This window comes from Acipenser ruthenus, chromosome 8 (genome assembly GCF_902713425.1).
Source record: "Acipenser ruthenus chromosome 8, fAciRut3.2 maternal haplotype, whole genome shotgun sequence".
NCBI lineage: Eukaryota > Metazoa > Chordata > Actinopteri > Acipenseriformes > Acipenseridae > Acipenser > Acipenser ruthenus.
The window spans coordinates 12,625,727-12,649,434 of record NC_081196.1 but is presented as its reverse complement, the minus strand read 5'-3'; the positions used below and the strand labels follow the sequence as shown (position 1 = coordinate 12,649,434).

The 23,708-nt window shown below is 38.1% G+C and overlaps 1 protein-coding gene across 1 annotated transcript in view; it reads right to left on the bottom strand.

Annotated features, from left to right (window-relative positions):
• LOC117405852 (calpain-5) overlaps nucleotides 1-23,708 on the bottom strand; it is a 41,001-nt gene that overhangs the window by 15,967 nt on the left and 1,326 nt on the right. The window contains exons 2-3 of the mRNA XM_034009264.3: nucleotides 14,047-14,220; nucleotides 676-807 (exon numbers count right to left, since the gene is read on the bottom strand). Coding sequence (XP_033865155.1) covers nucleotides 676-807; nucleotides 14,047-14,211 — 297 coding nt within the window. The 5' untranslated portion in view covers nucleotides 14,212-14,220. The remainder of the gene's footprint in view (nucleotides 1-675; nucleotides 808-14,046; nucleotides 14,221-23,708) is intronic.

Here is a 23,708-nt window from a genome sequence, read left to right as displayed (position 1 = left end):
GTATCGGATCATTCAAAACCAGATTGAAATAAGAACCTGTTTATGATAGCGAATACTGTCACATACATTTTTTTTGCTTCAAAATGTGCAGTTTTGAAAAAAAAAGTTAAATGCCACTATACTAGGTTAAAAGAAATCCCTGTTTGCAAGTCTTACTTTCAGGTCATCTTGTACTTCCTTGGTCATTTAAGTGTCCCCACGCCTTCTTTCCTGTTATTGACCAACCAACTGCTTACATTGTTGTGCTGGGATTTGTTCTCAAGTTTGTCGTTATATTGCTACCTACTGTATTCATCATGTTTAAAACACTGACATGTCTATATTGTTTATGGTATAATTGTTTTGTTTTTATATTATTTAATACAGGATATATTATCTGTTTGGCTAAACCTAATCCAGGTGTTTTCTCTGCCTGTGCCAAGTTTGACAGCTGCATGGAACTGAGGCACAAAATAAGGGAGCAAACAGAGCTGGCTCTTTTGACATAGCTGAGCTGACAATACAATGACCCTGAACCAGGTCACTCATATGTGAAATAAGTGTGTGGGGAATTGAAAGTGAAAAAGTTAATTTATGCACATTTACAAGAATCTGTATATATTGTACTGTCACATTCTGATGCCAAAACAATTCATTAAATGGGAAACGGAAGAGCCCAGCTGGAGAGCCACTTACCTTCTGCCAGAGAGATTCTCTGGAGGCTAGACTGGAGCAGGCTGCCACAAACCAACAGTTTCCCAGCTGGCCCTGGTGCAAGTCATGTGCGCTGATCCCATTGACAAAAAGGTGGGGGTCCTCACACAGCTCCTGCAGGAGAGACAGGCAGGGATTGAGGACAGTACACAGCACAGCCGGGATTCATTCATAATGCCGGTAATCGTAAAGTGTTTTACACTCTGTTAGCACACCATAAATCATGGTATTAGACAGGACACAGCAAGTTTACTGCATTTTCTGATACTGCAAGACTTTTGATGCTTGCAGGCTTAAGAAGACATGCGTGACAATGACACTGGATACAGACAGGCCTGGAGCAGACAGTGTACAAGAAAAGCTAGTAAATAGTGCAGTGTTCAGTGCAATGTCCCCGACACTGCTGGCTATACTGTCTTTCACCAGCGGGTGGAGGTCAAGGTTGCTGCTCACTAGAAGTGCCAAGTTAACAAGTTATTTGCATTTAAAGACCTGCAACACAGCTTTGCAGGTGGCAGGTTTTAAATACTGTGCTGGCTCTGTTTTGCTTAAGTCTTTTTCTTGTGGGGCCAAAAGTACACAATACTGCAGGAAACACCCACATATAAAATGACATACAGCATGGATATAATGTAAAATTATTTTTTTGGAGCCAAGGATTGGGAACGTTGAGATCTCTAAAATGCTAGTTCAGATCAAGCCGCATTTCCCAGCTACAGTAAGAATTCAAGTAAACAGTAAGAGAGTTAAAATGTGGAAGAAATATTTTGGGTAAAACTGACCTCAAATACAGAGGTGCATTTCAATTTAGAAAAAAGGGCCAGAATGTTGTTTAATATGAACATACCCTAACAGTAACTGAGGCTGAAGCTGAAACTCTTTGGTATATATTATATTATTCAAATTAATTCCTAGGAGTTGCAGAGTTTTCAGTTTTATATTTGTAACATGGTAAATGAAAAACATGTGTCTACTTTAGGTAATTATGGGAGTAGTTTTATGGAAGGACTAAATCAGCTGGAAGACCCTGTGTATTCTTCTTTGTTACACAGATGGAGGAGCCCCTTGTGACCAACACACTCCCATCCCTTATGCATTTTAGAAGTTACAAGACTCTCCACACTCCAACCAAAAGTACATTTAGAAAATACTAGTACATTGTATGCTAGGGGTCTATTTATGCAAAACTGGCCCATAGTACTGTACTGTAGGTCACAAAGCCAAAACTACATTTTCCATTCAAAGGACAACTTGTCATAAGAGTTAAGTGAAGGCTGGGACTGCACTTCACCCCTTCATCCCAACCATAGTTACTGAATGAACTAAAACGATGAACTAAAAACACAGGGCATGTGAATAAAGACATTTTGTTTAAGGGGTGTTGGCAGATCAAACACTGCAGTTAAAACATGAAATATAAAGCATATTTGCTTTTGCTTTTTTTACAGACCACATCGAGTAGGTAGTGCACTTTGACAGTGCAGTGCAGGTATTCCATAGGCACACGGACTCAGATTACATATTGCAATATAAACACAGCAAAAGCAGGGTTGAAGGGTGGCATTAAGGTCAACCACCGTTTAAATCCTTAAAATATACCCCATGTCTTTCTGTGAAAGAGAGAGGATCTATTCCTTTAATTGTTCTTTCATTTCTTAATGTAGAATCCAGCTTTGTCCTGATACATTATTTCAGTATAGATTTCACCAGTGTATGGCATGTCACTGGGACTTCAAAACAGCTCCCGATAGCTTGTTATAATTGTGAGGTCTGTAGAGCAGGTTGTCAGTGTGTACAATTAGCTGCAAGATGGATCATTTCTCTACTTGTTAGGTGATTACATGGTGAAACTGTTGCAGCACAGCAAACAGCTACCATCCTCCCACACCAACAGCTGTGATGTCTGGAAGTTTTTTTGTTTTCTGTCAGAAGGAAACTTCAATAAGCCTTACTTTCCCCCTCTAACCGCTTAGTATTACTACATTCTGGTATTAAAGGCCAGTTGCCTGGCAACTAATGGGGCCTGTTTGTGAACAAAACAAAGTTTGATATGTATTAGATGTGTTGGTTAATACCATACATCATCAAATGAATCAAAGACAGACAGAAAAGTTGTGTTTAGTGTTATGCTGAATTAAGACTGTAATGTGTTTAAACATACTTCACAAGCCCGAACTACTTAAATCTAGAGGTTAACAAATTAAACAGTTTACACATGATAAAAATCGATGAAAAGGCTGGTTAAGGTTAAAATTCAGATATAACTGTGTTCACAATGTAGACACAGGATCAGTGCATAAATGTCCACATTTTGAATGAGCCTAAACATTGAATTTAAAATGGAGAAACTGAGTTTGAGGGCAGTTTTTATGTGAACAATAATACTCAGCGGCTTCCAGAAATGCCAACGCATTGCCAGAAGAAATGGAACTTCATAAGGGACCAAAGTAGATTATGTTTGATGCAAGGAAGGCTGTGTAAATGTTAAACAGGGTCACACATTTCATAGTTTTAAAACTGGTTATGAGAGAGTGCCATCATATTAGACTAGTCAAGTGAGCAGTCAGAAATGTCCAGAAATGTACCAGCTCTTTCTAGTCTTTCATTATAGATTGCAGCACAAAATCCCATCTGCACCTTAACACAAATGGGATTCAGACTGTTTACCGTTTCTGCAAACTGATTAAGTTTCCTTGTCATTTTTACAACTGTTATATATATGAAACCCCTCTGCCACAAGAACATTTCATTCGAACAGGGTTTTTAGCATTCAGCACTACTACTGCAAATTATTCACTGGAGAATTAAAATGTCAGGAATGAAAAAATACCAGGAATTAATTTATACACGATTTGTTCCCGGACTGATTTTTAAAAGTTATTACTGTACCATTCAATACATTTTTTTTTATAACTACAATATATCTCATTCAACTTAATGAAGTACATGAACCATTAAAAATCTTTTTTTTTTTTTTTCAAGCAATCAACTTATTGTTATTATTATCTGAAAATTGCCATTTGGGGCTCAAAAAGAAGGACAAAAGCCAACATACAGTACAAAAATAACACAACCAGAACAATATGTAAATAACAAGCCCAATCAGAAAGGCCTAAAAATCAACAGCTGCATTGTGCTCAGGTGGGGCTCAGTAAAGGATGTCAAACTCCATGAATTCTTCTCAATGTCACACATACTTTGTCACATCAGTAACTTGCACTAAAGGGATTGTCCCACCTACTATCAAAAGAGCTTAACTGGGTCAGGGATGCCCTGTTTTCTTGCAGTCAAAGGAATTACAAGTTGGCTCAAGGAAACATCCCAGTCTTAACTGTGCCAAAACTGCAGCAAAGCAATGTGAATCATCAAAATTAAACTGTTTTCAGTGGTACAGCTTAAATGACGAAATTCACTTCCAGGGGTGTCAAACTCCATTCCCGGAGGGCCGCAGTGTCTTCTGGCTTTCGTTCCACCAGAGCTACCATTTACTTCATTGGTCTAATTATTTGATTAGCTGGACAACTTTAAAACTTCTCTCCAGGCCTCAGAATGTTTCATAGGCAGTGTACCTTGAATGAAGTGCATTTTTTTAAAATTATCAACTGTAAAATATCTTGAAAAAAGCTGGAATGAAAAACTCGAGGACTGGAGTTTGACACCCCTGCACTTCACTAAGTTTGACCCTAGAAATACCAAAGGCTAACGCAAACATATCAATTTATACTGTGCTGTTTACATTTCAGTTTGTTTACATACCCCAGAATGCTTTGTACTGTATGGGCACAGCCTTCCTGGCCCTTTGAAACCTGCTTGCCACTTTGCCATTGTACAAGACAAACAGCTACAGCTACATTGCATGATGATGTACCGTGCGGCGCATTGGATAATTAATCAATATTGGACAACTGGCAAGTCCTTCAGTATTATGTTCTACACTACATACTGTAGCTCAGGAAGCAAAACAACCTACATTTTGAATTGAGGGTTTTCCAACTTGCCACTAAAAATATTAATGCAATCTGTATGGGACACTGCACCTTTAAATATTAGATTTTAGTTGTAATTAGATCTTGGTTTTAAGCATTACATGTCCCCACATTTGAAATATAACATTATATAGCTCTTAAGTCAAAAGGCTTGTATTTACTGTAAAGCCACCGTTAAAGTGCTTGAAACAGCAAGTGGATTGCAGCATAAACTGCTGTTTAATGGCCAATTATCCAACAAGGAGCAATTATCTAGCCCAGTACTGTAAGTAGTATTTGGTCTTTATAAAATATGGATGTATTTTTCCCCACCTTTTCAACTCCGAGTAGAGTGCTACAACCACAGATACTTCCGCTAATTACAGCAGAAATAATGATTCATTAAAAGGTAATATTCCTAGGAGACAAACTGCAAGCTCATGCAAACCAAGGATTCTCAAACTGTTGCTCTGGGTCACAAACAAAAGCATATTAGACAAACAGAGGATATGTGATGACTCTAAATGAGTAAAAATAATTACAGAGGAAGGGAACACAGAGAGTTAATATAGATTAATACAGAGCCTTTTGTTGCTCAACTTCATCAGTTACGACAGATACTAGGGACATGCTGTGATGTTTTGATTCGATTTTCCCTTAAGTGAACTCGTTTTTTTTTTAAATGCTGATTTGCTAGCAGCTCAGGGAAAGCAAACCTGGTTTATCCAAACAGGGGTTGCTACTGGTTGCTCCAGCCTAGCATAGTCCAATTATAAACCATATGGATATATACCACTGTTACTTCTAGGTCACTTTAGTTCAATTGATTTTCTGGCACAGGCTCACAAACACAAGGAGATGAGTGTGTGTTACTGTGCTGTGAATTCCCTGCAGTGGGAAACACTGAAATACACTGCTGGCTCTGGCATATAAAATACACAATAAAAAATAAGAGGTTTTTGTTGTAGCTTTTTTTTATTGTATTCAGTTTACCTGCCACAATAATTGCTTAACATTGTAATATAAACTGTGTGTGTTGAACTGTTTGTGTTGAACGGTTTACATTTTTAAAAAAAAAACTAAAAAGAAAACACAACATCCACTCTCAGTGTTTGAGTTTAGATGGGAAATCTTTTCCATTTGGTTTTCAAATGAAAACCACATGTTTGCAATACAAAGCTCTGAACTCTGCACAGAAAGAGAGTTTCAGGAGAAACAACAGGAAGCTGTGCCCATGTTTCAAGTTTCGCTGGGGCACTCCTGCAAACTCTCTATTCATTCCTCCTGTTTGCAGCTGATAACTGGAAAATATTGCTATCTCTCATGGTCACCTTAATGACACTTTAATTTAAAGCTGCAGTGTACATACATTATTATTTAATAAACAAAAAATTATATACTTTATTTCCATTTTTCATTTTTAGTACTGTATTTATTTTTATTTGAATTTATATCTATATTTTGTCATTTTTTCTGTGTAAAACAAACAAAACTAGAGTGTACCGAGTCACGTTCAGTTATTTACTAAAACATTCCATTCTAATTTATCAGGAGGGTAATATCATAGCTCACGGTCTTACATGGAAACGCCCTTCACATTCTTCCACTTCAGACTGCTGCCCCAGTCTCACTAATAGCTGCAACAGGTGAAAACAAAACAAACAAGTGCTCTGGCTTTTCTTCAATGTGGGCAATATTCCTTACTCTATCAGTGCACTAGAGCAGACATTTTGAGAAGAGCTTTGAAAAAAACATGGGGGCGGTGTGTAATGCTAGATTTACCGGAACCCCGCTACTTACTCTTTAAGGTTGCACAAGTCTGTGCCTTTAAAAACTCTTAACGAGCTAGGCCTTAAAGAAATGCAATCCTGAAGCCTGCTTGTTTTTCTTTTCCAAAAATAGAATTTTGTGGTTAAGGATTCTATTGGCATATTGATAGGTTCTTAAACAAATATTAAGACTGAGTTCACAATGGGTCCATTTAGAGGGTTTGGTCCGCACTCGGTACGGTTTCGTGTGAAGTATGAACAACAAAGTCCGCTTGGGAAACTAACTGTAACCCAAAGTCTGGTTCGCTTGCTAAACCTCAAAAGTGAACAACTGCTGGACTCTGTCCTTTTGCTCATAGGAAACAAACTATACAAGGTAACGTAATTGGAAGTAAATATTTTTGAAATAGTTTAGTTTATATGAACATTTTAAACAAGTAGAGCATAAAATAAAACTATATGGACAGTGCAAGGAACTGAAGCTCCGATAGAAATTTCAAGAATGCATCCAGTAGAGGTTGTGGATCGCTCGAAGAGAATGCTGTCCCTCGATTTCCTGTAAAGAAATGCATAAGGACCAAAAAACAAACTTTAGCTTGCATCCAAACAAACTCGCTCCCTTTGCTTGCAGATAACTGAACAGCAAGCACATTGATACATTGTTTCAAACTAAACAAACCAGACCGAGTCCATTTGAAACGGACCCAGTGTGAATGACTTACATACAAAATGAAAAACTAAAATGTCTTTGAAGCTGACATTTAAACACGAGACATTCATAACTTTTTACATTATTGTGCAAATAAATGTTTCTGTATTAAAGAATTAAGCAATGCTTCATTTAAAATTAAGTATAATTACATTTGCAATAAAGTATGATTAATACATGTCAAATAGTGAGATGAATAGAATAACAGAAATCAAATATTTTGAGTATTGTAGGACTGTTTTTAATGCAGCAAATAAGCTATTACAAATAAATGGGCAGATCAAAAAGCTTGTTAAATAGTATAGCACACCCGAATCAAAAAGGCCATTCCAAGGTATTTCCTTCTGGAAGGTACTCAAGTCTAAACCAGCAGTACCAACAGTGATGGCGAATGACAGGAGTGAAACAAGCCCAGGTTGAACAATAGCTCAGTTGTTTAAATTCTGTTCATTCTGCTTAAGAGCATGCGTCCAAGTGCAGAGGTGTATGGTCCATCTCAATATAGAATGGTAAATTACACAACCGAAAAATACAGGTTAGAATTTTCTGTTGCAACCGAATCAGGACCTCTGATAATCTGCACTGCGCCATGCACCCTCTGAATGTAAAAACTAGTTCAACTTCATATGTCAAAAAATATTAAAAGCACAATGCCCCATAACAAAAAAACCCCACAATGCATGAAAAAAAGAAAATAAAACATGTAGCTACAAAAATACTAACAAACATTATTGTGCTGTATACTGCTTCCAAGAAAATCTAAATTTGTCCTGAGGTTGTTTACTGTACTGTTGTATTTTGTTTCGGTTTTATTATTAGGTATGTTCATGTATGTTGGTAGGCTTTGAGAAATAATTACTTCTATATTGAAATTCTCCACAAAGTCTGCTGAACTGGAGTTACTGAATTATTGAAAGCAGAAGAAAGCCTTCGATCTCAAAGGGCATTGCAAGTTTTCTGCACACTCAGCTCAAATGAACTGCAGTTCTAGATTTTAATCATAGCATGGCCCTAGGCCAGTTCCTGTCTGGTAATAACAGATTTTTGAACTTCACACTGTATTTATGATCTCCTTACTTCAGTGATGCTACAGCCTAGTCCTCAGGTACCCCCCAAACATCATTGCAAAATGTATATGAAACTAAATAGGACTCGTAGAAGAATGGATCAGGTCCCGACGCCCACATACTGTATATACAGCCTTCAACAGCGGCTCACAAAAGTATTCACCCCTCTTGGACCTTTCCACATTTTATTGTGTTACAACATGGAATCAAAATGGATTTAATTTTGAGTTTTTGCCACTGATCAACCCAAAAAAAGTCCATAATGTCAAAGTGAAAAATAAAATCTACAAATTGTTCTAAATTAATTACAAATACAAAACAGAAAATAATTAATTGCATAAGTATTCACCCCCTTGAGTCAATATTTGGTAGAGGCACCTTTGGCAGAAATTACAGCCATGAGTCTATTTGGATAAGTCTCTACCAGCTTTGCACATCTGGACACTGCAATTTTTGCCCATTCTTCTTTGCAAAATTGCTCAAGCTCCGTCAAGTTGGATGGGGACCTTTGGTGAACAGCAATTTTCAACTCTTTCCACATATTCTCAATTGGATTGAGGTCCGGGCTTTGACTGGGCCACTCCAGGACATTGACCTTTTTGTTTTTAAGCCACTCCAGTGTGGCTTTGGCTGTGGCTTTGGCTGGATTTCTCTGTACTTTGCTGCATCCATTTTGCCCTCTATCTTCACAAGCTTTCCAGGCCCTGACGCAGAGAAGCATCCCCATAGTATGATGCTACCACCACCATGCTTCATGGTAGGGATGGTGTTCTCAGGATGATGTGCAGTTAGGGTTAGGGTTAGGGTTAACATAGCGCTTAGCATTGAGGCCAAAAAGCTCTATTTTGGTCTCATCAGACCATAGAATCTTCTTCCACTTGGTCTCAAGAGTCTCCCACATGCCTTCTGGCAAACTCTAGCCAAGATTTGATGTGAGTTTTTTTCAACAATGGCTTTCTTTTTGCCACTCTCCCATAAAGGCCAGTTTTGTGAAGCACATGGGCTATTGTTGCCGTTGCACAGTGTCTCCCAGCTCAGCCGTGGAAGACTGTAACTCCTTTAGAGTTGCCATAGGCCTCTTGGTGGCCTCCGACTAGTGCCCTTCTCGCCCGGATACTCAAGTTTTTGAGGATGGCCTGTTCTAGACAGATTCACAGTGCCATATTCTCTCCATTTCTTAATAACAGACTTTACTGTGCTCCGGGGGATATTCAATGCCTTGGAAATGTTCTTATATCCTACCTGATTGGTGCTTTTGAAGAACCTTATTCCAGATTTGCTTTCTATGTTCCTTCGTCTTCATGATGTAGTTTTTGTTAGGAAATGTACTAACCAACTGTGGGACCTCCCAGAGACCGATGTATTTAACCTGAAATCATGTGAAACACCTTAATTGCACACAGGTGGACTCCATTCAACTAATTATGTGACTTCTAAAGACAATTGGTTGCACCAGAGCTTATTTAGGTGTGTCATAGCAAAGGGGGTGAATACTTATGCAATCAATTATTTTCTGTTTTGTATTTGTAATTAATTTAGAACAATTTCTAGATTTTATTTTTCACTTTGACATTATGGACTTTTTTTGGGTTGATCAGTGGCAAAAACTCCTAATTAAATCCATTTTGATTCCATGTTGTAACACAATAAAATGTGGAAAGGTCCAAGGGGGGTGAATACTTTTGAGAGCCACTGTATGTAGCACAGAACATATTCAAATGATTATACACATATTTAACACCTGTTCTCTTCTGTTGGTGAGCTCCAGTTATTCTTTAAGATCACAATATCGCTGAGGCAGTAAAGTACAACTTGTGTGTGCACTGAGCACTGATCCAAACCATGCCGTGATCCACCTTGGAGCAGTGGGCTGAGAAAAAGCCATAAACATTAATGTGCCTGAACAGTAATAAATCTCTCTATTCCTTTTAATCCAAAAGTGACTTATTGTGGAGGCGAGCCAGAGGGCTTTCTCTCTCTCTCTCTCTCTCGTAACCTCTACAATTTAGTCCATTAATTCAGGATTTGTCCGCAGAGCTTTCAGTGTCATTGCGCAGGACACTCACTCCGCCTCTCTCTCTCTCTCCCTCCCTGCTTAGCTTGTCATGCTTCTATATGCTGAATGATGGGATCCCCATTTCCAGAGGTGTGTCTGCCTACACTTCTAGGTTCTACGACAGTAAACCAAAAAGTGAGAAAAGAATCAGATATAGAGGATATACTGATGATGCGTTACACAGAGATAACTGTGGTTAGGATTCCCTTAGGATTCCCTTTATCAATAGCATTAGCCACATGTTTTTTTATTATGTTTTCAAAAAATGTTCGACCAAAATTGCAGTGGCAACACTGCAATGTTATGATTTGAATTGAAATAAGTGAAGTTCTGCTCAGATGGCTAGATATTTATGACAACAATTTCAGTCAGTCAGTTGTCCTTCGGACGAGACGTAAAACTGAGGTCCTATTGAAAGTGACTCTGCAGCAGCAGTTGTGATGCATAGTTCACCCCCTAGAGTCTGTAAGTCGCTTAAAAGCACCTGCTAAATTACTAAAATAATAATAATAATAATAATTATATATATATATATATTCTTTTAGCAATTATTGGAATTTCATTAAGATCGTTAAATGCAGTAACTTCTCTTAAATAAAATTCATAAATAATAAAACACATATTAATTGGTTACCGTTTTGCTTATTTATTTAATGAAACTGTATTTAATACGTTTATATAAAAAAAAAAAGATTATTATGAATATCAGAACCAATTAAGCTAATTATTTCTTCTATTTTACATCATATTCAATTACGGTAATATTACAAAAAATAAAGACTGCAGTAGCCTACGTTAGACGAAGTACATTTGCATGTGTACAGAACAATATTATACTTTAGTACTTTGTTACATGTCAATAACAGCTCCTGAATGATAACTGCAATCACAGATTATGATTTTACATAGCACTAGAAAACCATGCTCAACGGCGCATGTGTAAATGAAGGACTGTGCTCAGAAAAGTTAATTTGTCTTATCAATTACATCATATCGCCATCATTTACCTCAGTAATATATTTCATCAGTGGACCCTGTAAATCAGCCCGAGTGGCTCACCTGGTAAAAGCTCAGCCGCGTGGTGCGCCAGTCATACAGCGCAGGTTCGCGTCCTGGCTGTGCGAAGGCGCCGGTCTTCGCTGGGGATTCTGAAGGGAGCGTCGCATTGGCTCTGGTGCTCCCGTGGGTTAGGGAGGCAAAAACTGGCAGGGGCTGTTCCTCCTCATCGTGCTACAGCGAACCCTGCTGGCCACGAGCCCAATAAGCTCAGAGTGGACACCTGCAGGGCTGGCCTTTGTCCTCCAGAGGCCAGTAGCTCTCTGACATCCACTCTCGAGTTTCTGGCTGTAAAAGAGGAAGCTGGCTTGGTCGTGGGGATCGGAGGACGCCCACTGAATCTTCTGATCTCCTGCGCTGTGTGGGGAACTGCTGCGGTGAGGAGAAAAAATAATTGGACATTCCAAATTGAGGAGAAGAATCTGGGGTAAAATAATTGGGCACACAAAGAAAAAACAAAACAAAAAAAAAACCCAACAATCCAACCCCTCTTCACTGACACAATAGAAAATAGCCCTGGAGCTCTCTTTGTATCCCATAACCCTTTGCACACCATAAGGCAAATCAGTCATGTGACTTACTACACAGGAAATGACTTGTTACATTTTGGTTTGTTTTGATGTACACACACCCTATATTGTATATCAGCCATAGATATTATATTTACTATATTTACTGTGTATATTTTACTGTGAACAGAACAGTGGTACTTTGTCAGCTGTACAGTATATCATTCATATTCACAGGCAGAAGGCATTAAGCTGACAAATTAAATTTGAAAAGCAAACTAAAGCAGAGGCGTCCCCACGGATTTCCAAGGCTGTGAAACTGCTCGGAATACTAGAACCTTCATTTGTCTGCATTTCTGAGCATGCTGGGGGCAAAGCTTGTGGTGTGCATGCTGAAACCAGCCATATGTGAGAATATCTAATGTATCCAGAGGATTAGTCAGCGGTGTTGCAAGTGTGAGGTTACTGTGAAAATGAGCCCCTTTCCTCAATGGTTCAGCTCCCCAGCTGCAATAAATCAATCCTGACATTCCTTTCACAGCCACCAAGAACAGAATAATGTTTCCTTATCATATTTCATCACTATTGGATTAATGGAAGATAAATGTAAAACTCCAGTGTGACATGCAGTCGATAAATGACCTGCCAAGACATTTGAAATATGCAAGGATTGCACAACATGACGATTATCTTTGTAATACAAATGAGCTACCTGTGACAATGGCATGACCAAGCTGTCCTGTTTTAGCTGTCTTGTGATGCCATCATTAAATTCCATAACCAATAGCTACAGCCCTTGTTCTCTGAGATAGTTATGAAAATGATTTGAACACAACAGATTCTAAAGATTCTAGACTCCCGAGAACAAAGGTTATTCTGTTCCAGTTGAACAAGCTCTATTTCAGTGCTGTTCTATCACAGGAAACAGCTTGAATATGAGTGTCAGGCACACAACCCAGCCCTCACTATTGAATCAGTACAACATATTAGTGTGAGCCTTCTATTGGAAGTTAAAGGAGGAGCTCTGTTGTTTAGACTGTGTCTTTTTTTTGTTGTTTTTTTTACCAGTTAAACAGGAAAGCTGAACCAGGCAGCTTATATTTTATATAGTGACATGGAGACACACAGCATGGCAGTAAGTGATTACCAAGATAAATGGCAAGAATGTGAAAAGGTTAAGGAAGGAATATACCAGGGCCCTATTAAAGAAACATTTAAAAAAATTAAAAAGACAAACAAAAAAAAAAAACAAACACAAAACATAGGTCCAGTTGTCTTTAGCGATGTGCTAAATATTTAGGGGCAAACAGATTGGGCAGTATGGAATGCAACATTATACAGCACTTCACAGCATTCTATTGCAGGAATAGAAAAAAAAAATTAAAAAAATCTGAAGAAGAAGTCATCAAAAATTCTGAACACTCTCATCCTCTGGAACTTGATTTGCATTTTGCTGCCAAAAGATGTTTGTTTCATGTCACGGTGTCTTTTTGTCTTTCAACAACGGATGTCTGTGAGCCTCAAATCAGCTGACTTCTGCCAAATGCCAGTAAATCAAATGATTCCAAGTGACAGTGGTCCTCGTATATTCAGGGAAACCCACGCAAAGAGCTGGACAGTGTCAAATGCTTTCGACTTGCCCTGTGAAACATTTCATTTCTTAAGTGCAAACATAATGTCTTTACTATAGCTTTGCCAAGCAGGAAATTGTGCAGTGACAAAGCAATGGTTACATCATCTCTAACCTGTTCTCTTGCCTTTGTTTACTTTTGTTCTTAATGGTAGGTGACTCCCACTCCCTCACATACAGATGGCATATAAGCTTCAGAACTTGTAAGTGCAATATTACATAGTAGAACATGCAGTCTTGGCTCCGGCTGTGACTATTTTAAATCTGTCTTCTCCTGCCCACACAAGAACTCACCCATTACCAAGCTGGGTTTCACCTCGTTCCTTTCATACCATAAAGTAGTAAGATTTTGTCCCCCCTAGATGCCAATCAACTGCTTTAATGCTGTGGAAATAATAGATGAAATTCTAATGGATTATGCGGTTTTATAACAGCTCATGTTTTAGGTTTCTAGACCCTGAGAAAATAGCAGTTTTCAATTAACAAAATGCACCTGCAATACAAAGCTGCAAACACAGATGTAAAGGATGCACTGCAGAGTGCAGGGTGGCAGGGGTACCTTGCTGGCAGGAGCAGCAGACACATGGCTTACCTTGGGCCTCTTCCAGTGCACTCTGCCTATCGGGTTCCCCTGGTAAAAGAGTGATTCGTCGACGGCGGGGAAGAGAGGGTCCTCAAACAGCACCTTCTTCTGCTGGCACTCCTTCTTCAGAGCAGCGTACTGCTGATTTTCATAGGGCTTGACTGAAGAGAACATTCTTCAGTTCTATAAAACAGGACAGCACATTTTCCAGGGTCACAGTAAATGAACGCAGCTCAACTGTTCACTGTTGCCCCAGCTACAGTAATAACAGAGTGGACTGGGATTGACCGAAGTCAGTGGGAACACGCGGCTCTACGTTTAATTTTGCCATTTTAGATATGAATGAAACAAATGCGTAAGCTCTCCCTCCGGAATTTGAATTGTTAAACACAAAGTGTAATGCAATTTCCAGGCCACTTCTTGTAAGTGTCATTTTTTCATTTTTAAATAGTTGAAACCACAATATCACAATTACAATCTTGACTTGAGCTTGCACGTGAAAGTTGCTTAAAAAAGTCCCCTGCTACAATTTGCTTGAATAGTTGACTGAAGAAATTTTCATAAAAGTTGAGTGGTGTTACATAGACTTAACGTGCCAACTTGGACAAAACAGAAAAAAAAAACTGTGTGTAAAAGAGAACTACTGCATTAATTATGGAGAAAAAACATGACTTATCAATGTGATTATCATGATCATTTTAAGATGATTAATGAAAATGCATTGACTATTAAGAGTATACAAACACCACTTTTCAAAACAAACAACTGATAAATAAAGAAGAAAAATTCATACCAGCAACAATTTGGCCTTACCAAGCTAATGATGCTGAACACAAACCAAGCTAATGACTTGCGTTAAAATCTCATTAAACAGTCTTGTGGTTTGAAAATGTTAATCCAATCCAACATTGTCATAAAGGCTGATCACCTGGGCAACCATTAGACTACAACTAGAAACAGGATTCAAAACATATGACCTTATTTGCAAAGCTTTAACTCAGGGGTTAAAGAATATTTTGTTTAATTGCTTAGATGAATACAGTTACTGATCTTCATGTGATGCCTGTTGGCTTATTTTACAACTCTCTAAGAGAGTTTTAAAAAATGTCTTATATTTGTAAAAAATGCATTATTTTATCCCTGATTTTCTCCCCAATTTAGAATGGTCATTTACATTCTCTCGCCGCAGCAGTTCCCCACAGCTCAGGAGAACTGAAGGTTCAGTGGGCGTCCTCCAATCCCAAAACCAAGCCAATTTCCTCTTTTACACCCAGGAACTCGAGAGCAGAGGTCAGCGAAGGACAGACCAGTCCGTCTGAGCTCACCAGGCCCTGGCCAATAGGATCTGCTGTTGTGTGATGATGAGGACAGTCTCTGCCGGTTTTGCGTCCCTAACCCCCAGGAGGGTCGCAGGTAATGCGACACTCCTTCCGGAATCCCCAGTGAATGAAAAAACATGCTTTAAATAGCAAATAAGTTAAAGATGTGTCAATAGAACCTGCAGCAATACTGTAGTCTAAGTTGTTTACTGGGTTACACCAGGGCACAACAAATTAAATATTCGGCAGTCTGGTTGTCATGGAGATTCATTCACAGGAGCCAGAAAAAAAACAAAAAAAACAGGTTCTGGTTTGTGCACTTTCCATCACACTATTCAATAGGAGCCTGTTTTTAATGGACTCTTTTTAATGGAATCTTCATTAAAGTGAAGATTCGATCTGCCAATGCTCTGTGCCCTAGTAAAAACAGCACTGCAGTGAGATGACTGCAGGGGAAAACGCAGAAAGCTTCCAGACCTCAATCCTCCACAGATGTCTTTTTTTTTCCTTTAATTTATGACAAAAATAGGAAAACAACATCTGAAACAAAGCAGTAAAAGAACTTTTCTTATGACTGGCATTGGGGAAAGAATACAGGTGCACTGTTTTTGGTATGAGGTAACTAGTGCAAGATGTGTTTTCTCACAGTGGAAAAATGAACAATTTAAAAACCAGGAAAACAAATACAGTTCACACAAGGTTGTGCTGGTATTCCATAATCTGCCAACATGGGAAATGCAGGCTTAATAAGATTTACAATGTTTTTCTTCCGCTTCTGTGCTGGTCCTGTGTGTCTCACTAACTGTATCTGCTTACTCTCTGTATAATCAAGCATCAGTGTTGGCAGTTACTGTACATTATAACAAACCAGCTAACTGAACAGCTTGCCAGATTCCAAGTGATGCGATATAGGTGCATTCCCTGATAATGCTACATTCTCAAAAATTCTCAGATAGTCTATCTGCGAGAGGACTGCAGACCTACTTTATTTACTGTATTAGGATGCTAATGTGAATACAAAATTTCAGCTACGCTGACAGACTGGTAGAGATTTGAGAATCATGCCTTTTGAGTGGAAAAAGATACGTCTTGAACAGTGTTGAAAGGTTTCTACGATTTGGGTATTTTAAAATTTAATTCTTCAATCTGGTGGCCAGTCAGTGTACATGCATCATGAAACTGATCACTGTAATCTTTATCCACAGTACATTATGTACTATTAACAGTATGTTAGTGTGACCTACGTATGGCCAGCTCCAATGTATTGTATCTAAAGGAAGAGGTATAGATCAACGCTCAGTTTAGAGAAGAAAAACAAGAACCACAAGATAAGGCAATAGGCCTAAGCCAGGACCACTGAACATAGCAAGGCTCATTTTAGATGTAGGGAAAATACAAAAGGTCAGACACTACGTACACCAATGACAAGAGCAGCACTGTGACCTGTAGAAGAATCACCGGGTTAAGATAAACATTTTGTGAACAAACCATTCCATGTACTCCCCCATACATATTTAACAAGGTTCGTACCCTAAAAGCCAATACTGAAAGATAAGCATACATGTTTCCTGTAAAATCTGTATCGTAAAAACAGCATTTAAAAAATAAATAAATAAAATAAAAAATCCTGTGCCAGGTGGTGCTCTCGCTGAGCACACAGGCATGAGAATAAGTGCCATGCTTCACTTCTCTCTGCTGCATCTCGTTCCAGGTAGTGGGGGTGGGGACGGGGACAAGTGGTCGCTCAGGAATAGAAAACCCGAGACGTTTGAGTGGTTAAATCCAGCTGGGATACTCAGGAGGAGAGCGTACTTCCACACAGAGAGACACAGTACTGTCGTTTGCTGTACGGCTCATCTAACTGTTTGGCACTGATGTGCTTAAAGCCTTCCCCAAACTGCTGGAGCCTGTGACCTGCCAAATAGAAATGACAGAAACTGGCACTGCAAATGACATGCTTACTGCACATGGGTGTATATGAAGGGGGACAAATGAAAAGAACGATTTTACTGAGCCTGTGTTTAAAGCTGATCAGTCATTTTTGGAGTTATTCAAGTAGAGTTTTCTTAAGTTACTATTGGAAAAATAGGTCTTGAAAGTAACCATTTTTTTTGGTTCACTAGTTTTCATTGCACATGTTTTTCATACATCATCCTTAAATGCATCTGAAAAGTTACCAGGGTACCTCATTTTTAAAATACTGTACGTATAACTTGTGGGATTGTATGTGTTTGTCATGGGATGAACATTGTTATTTCATCACGAATGATCCCACAGACAAAAACTGAAAATAAAAGGGACATCCAGTTTTTTCCTTTATTTTTCCATAATATTCTGTACATGGATATCATAACCTGCTGTAAACCACTTTCAGCCTTTTGGCCCTCCATAGACTGTATTATTGAACACACACTCCACCACACTCTGCAGTCTCTCCTCAAGATAACCTAGGACATTGATCTGCATTGTCAGCGCTTGATGGGGCGATCACTTACTGTACTGTAGCCCCTGCCTTTGGACAGATATTTTTATTTCATTTCATTTTTATTTGGCAGGTCACAGGCTCAGGGCTGTTAGATGGGCATCAAGTGAAATACAAACGTTTTAATACTATATTCATCATTTATGTATTTATTATTTATGGAGGACATTAACCCATTTTTTTCCCTTCACTTTACAACGCCATTTCCACGTTTGTTTTATTTTAAGTGTTTAAAGGTAAATTTCAGTTTTCGTTTGCTTGTTCAGCTACAAAAAGGCACAAGTAAATCTCATGTTATTACTTTATGAAAACGTGTCGCTGGCCACTGTTTACTGTGAAGAAACGGCAATGGCAAGAAATGAAAACAAAAAATGCGTTGTCAACTTTATGTACTGTTTATTTCAGGAATAAACGAAACAACGTTTAACTTGAACTGCTATTTGGCATCCTTTGTTTTGTAGTTAATTCACTGGGGTAAAGTAACTTATTCTTTACTACTGGAATATTTTCCTATTTTAATGTGTTACATATTGTAAGGGCTTGCTGTAAAATAAAGACACACACACACAGGGGCCAGGGGCCACGGACACACCCCTGCAACTGCTGCTATGCTGTCTCTGCCTGCGTTCAGTGCAATATAATGGCTTTAATTACTATTAAAAGAACAAATATCCAAACAAATATTTAAAATTATGAGCAAATATCTGAACATGAAAATCCTGTGTTTGTCCCAGCACTACAATATAATATGTATTTAATCACGCAGACCCGTCTTTACAAGATCTGCAACAGTACGAGGTTATTTATTTATTTTAAATCCTCCTTTGTTATCCAGGGAAGTGACGGGACGTATCCACACCAGATTAGCACTACCGCTTCACAGTGGCTAGAAAGACGTTTGCATTATGGAATACCCGGTCATCAAACTGACTTTGTGGTTTATGGCTGGACAACATGGAGAGGCCAGTGTTACGAAACAATGTAAAACAATGCAGGGCACAGCAGAAGACATGATACCATCGTACGTGGGCGAAATTATGTAGAGAAAGATACGGCAGGAATTGTCTAGATGCTTTTATAAGTACTCTGCATTACAGATCACACAGCTGTGCAGGCGGGGCAGGAGATGCAACCGACTGAAGGAGCAGTACAGACACAGCAGACCGGGGGCAGCAGCAACAAAACATCCAATTAACCACAAAAGGCTCTTAAGAGGCACCCAAATCTTTTTTTTTGAAAGAATTGGCGAATTTAAATTGATTTGAATACTTACTTTTGCTTTTTGAATTAGAGTGAATGGGGTCCTATTCAGACTCATTCAAAATCTCACGTACACTCTTTTGGTTTCCCAAAAGGTCAACATTTACATAACTCTGGTTAGTTACTTTCATTGCGATTTTTTATTTATTTTATTCTAGTGGCGTATGGTTATCTATCAGTGATTTGCCCCTTTTGAAAAGAAGTGCTGACCCATGGTGATATGCTGCAATATCAACACCCCCATGTGACTTGTTTGACCAAATCAGGATAGAGTATTTAAAATACCTATATATATATATATATATATATATATATATATATATATATATATATATATATATATATATATATACACACACACACACACACATATATATATATATATATATATATATATATATATATATATATATATATATATATATATATATATATATATATATATATATATATAAATATATAAGCATGTGTGTTTCTGTAAATTAGAAACTCAAATGATCTAGGACTACAGTATGTAACAGAATATTATGTGTAATGAACACACCTGGGGATGGAACACCACATCTCAGATTTATTATTTCATTCACCAGACAAATACTAGAATTTAATATTATTGACTTATTGCTTATTTTGATTTATACCATGGTTCCTAAATGATCAATAACATAGGATGTTGTTCATCTTATTTACTTAATGTTACTTTTTGAAACAATATTCACCTAACATTTCACTGACTTATTTGCTTAATATATATTTCATTTGCTTAATATATATTTCCACCCCTGCTTTCTGAGGAACTCCCATTAATAAACAAGCAGGTTCATAATCTTGGACCTATTACTGTTGTTCCATACTAAAGTCAATAAGGATGTTAAGCAATGAGTCAAAACATTATTGTACTGTTTGTCATATTCTAACCACAATTTTTAAAAAAAACCTAAATGTCACTGACTAATGGAAATGGCCATACCAGAACCAGAATAACACAACCACAACCTGTTAACACCACAACCCAGAAAGAAAGAAATATGCATGTGTATCACATACAACTGTAAGTGCTCACTTAGGCGGGTAATCTCAATGCAAGCCACCTGCACTTAGGAGTTGTTCATTGTGAAAAGTAGGCCCCTTTACATTGTGAATTCCTCAGGGATTGTGCAACCTAACTTTAGTTTTGGTTTACAGTGCTGCACAACAAAATCAGCTCATTTGCTGATCTGCTGGGCAGCTGGTTGGACACAGAACTTCATACTGAACCACCCCACTTACTGACCAGTCACACTCTTGCTTAGCTTGTGAGATATGACAAGATAAGAGTACAGGTTGGTTTGCCTTTTGCCATAAACCCTTAACAGTAAAGATGAGTAATACTGAAAAAACCAATAAGGACTAGCTGCAGTACCAGAGGCATCAGAGGAATCTAGGGGTGGGCTGATTGCTAATAAGATAGTTCTAACTGCCTAGATTGTCTGACTCCAGATTCCACTGATACACCTGTATCGTGATACATTTAGACTTGTTTTATTACCGTCTCTTGGGACAAAAAAACAAAACAAAACTGTACTGTCAAAGGAAGTCTGATCTTCTGAGGACTATGGGTGTGAGATTACTGGATGTTTCATTAATTACATTTCAGAAAGTTTAGAAAAAAAGGCTATATGAGAAAATGTTATCTCCATAGAGTGTCATACTGTCACAGTATGCATGGAAAATATTCAATACAAAAACGCAGTAAAACCAAGGCTAACATATGAATAGCTTTTGATCTTGCTTAACAGAAAGCCTGAATTGAGAACACAGAGCGCCTTGGGCATACTGTACTATCCTTAACTACAGCAGTACCCTCCTTAGAGAAAACAATCCATTACTGTTTAATAACCGGCACACCTTCTTTCTACACTTCCTGTACCAGTAATGTTAGCTCTGGCAGCTAAACCATTAAAGATTTACTAACAAAAGTCCACTACTGCTGTGGACTGCTGTCAGCCATCTTCTCATATACAGTACAGTAGGTGTACTGCAGTGCTACAAAGATTATGCCTACTGTGGGTTGTGCTTGGTGTTCTCAAAATGAATATACTGTATGCTTTCATTAAATTATGAATATTATACATATTTTTATTAGGAATATCTTTTTAATGACTACTTTAAATATATGGCAGGTCACACTGGCTCATTGATAACTATAAAAAACACACAATGGTAGAATATGTTGTGCTGTTAAAAGAAACAGTGAAACACACACTAGCGTATGATTTAGGCATGTTTCCAGTTTGATCCCCTGCATCAGAAATCATACGTTTCCAATACCGCACAGTGACATTTAATAACACTTTAATCAATCCACACCATTATTGTTGCAGTACATGCTGGGGACTTTGCAGATTAACAACATTTCACAGTTGTTTGGTATTGGACCAAATACAATTTTAAGCAATAGAAACAAATACTGTACACACTGAAGAGAAGTTGATTCATAGTAGCTATGCACTAGGTGGCGCTGTCTTTGACTATTCTACAGACTGTTTTGTTACTCTGTCCTGTATTATAGGTTTTTGGTGACTGCTATGATGAAGGGAATGAAACAAAAATGTTTATACTTGAATAAATAGTAATGTAACATTTAATATGAAAATGTATACGATAGTTTAAACCAGCGCCAGACACGCTGATAATACAGTTAATTCTCATTAAAACAATCTCAGATAATACACATTTCCTCATAATACTAGCAAGGACCAAGCCTGAACATAATAGTATCTTCTTGTAATAGAAATTCCCTATTCGCCAAACTAGATATTGTTTTGCTGTCGTGGGGCGTCCACTACCAACCATTCACAGCCTTGGTGTAAAAGAGGCGCCCACGTTTGGGATGTCTTCGACTCACTTTGAATATACTGCAGCATGCCTTCTCAAACGTTCAAGCGTGTGCGTCCTTATGAGACTGTTGTCATCTCCATCGAGGCTAACAGGTAAAGGCACTGGAATTATCCAAGTTTCTAATGTAGCACCATCTACAACTCACAGCAATTTTATTTTAAAAAGGTAAAACACAACTTGGAGTTGTTATGAACACTGGTTCCACAATCGATTCTCTGATATAATTCCACTTACAGTATCAGGAATGGCTTTAAGAGTTTACAACATGGATCACAATTTTACTAGCTTCTTATAAAACAGGTCATGTGTGCATTGTGGAAAGAGAACCACAATGACCTTTTACACATTTTTATTACAGTAAAGTACTTCTGTCAAAGGTGTGGACCACAGGTCATATGCAGCTAAAATAAAGCCAATCACAAGAAAACTGAACTGTGACATCATCACTGCAGACAGAGTTAACGACTAGGAGGATCTAGGTTCAAATCCCAGTTCAGCCACCAACTTAGGTCCCAGTTAATTTAACTTTTATGTTAGGAAGAATTCATTCAATGTAATAAACTGAGAAGATGTGAAGAGATTTGAAGAGAATTGGATTCAGTCACTTAAATCCAACATAATTGTTTTATACAGCATGCATGTTATGATGTTACTGTAGTGTATCTATTGCCAACATATAAACACACATGAAGCAAAATATGTACAAGAAACATCTTTGTTAAAAATAAAGTACTTTGAAAATCCTGCCAGTGGGAAACACTAGACGAATCTCATTTTAACTCACAAACATTAATGTTTTGCAACTATAGGGCCTTAGAATGCTATTCAATTCCTAGTAGTGAATTCTGGCTCAAATGCAAGACATGCGCTTATAATGGCATCTTATCACTTGCTGTCCTCCCAACAACACATAACAAAACGCTGCTTCTGGCAAGACTCGATGCGTATCACCACCACACAAAGAACGCAATGTCTTGGGGAACATAACCCAGTCATGCCACTAGCTTTCCTGATGTATGCATTGTCCTTGTATTACCCCCTCTAATCACTTGTCTGGCACGCTCACTCCCAAATCTTTGGCTTACTGTACTGAATTCAAATGTTGTATTTCCTTTAATAACTAGGCGGTGGGACTTTATAACCACACTATATCATCTGCTCTCTTATCTACATTGCTCTAATAGAATTGGTTAGAAGGCAGTATGGTCATGGCTTCTATTTTCTACTTCATCCAAGTTCACTTGAAGCTGGATGGTGATTAAGGTGTGACACAATGGTTTAATGAAGAAGCAACCCCAACATGCACCACCAATCCCATTTTCTTCAAGAGTAAATAGTTTCAAATGTGATTTTAATCATCATTTCATGGTGTTTGCAATCATTTCTGAGTAGTTCTAGTTCCAGGTTATGTTGCTCCAATATTATTATGAGTTATTATCAATTTTCTCTGAATCTGCCTTTCACTGGCTTTGAGCTCAGCTACAGAATCCAAAGTGTTGACACTGAACAACCTTTCTCATTCCAGTCAAATCATGTGACAGTAACCTCTCAACTCTGCTAGCCCCTCCTACTCTACATTGACCAAATAATAGACAGAGAGGCTGGTGGTGAATGGAATGAGGAAATGTGGTCAGACCTGGCACTTCGGATTCTACAGACACGCTCAAAGCAGGTTAAAGTCAGGTAAAGGCATATCTAGAAAAACATCACCACTCTGTATTAGAGCAAAG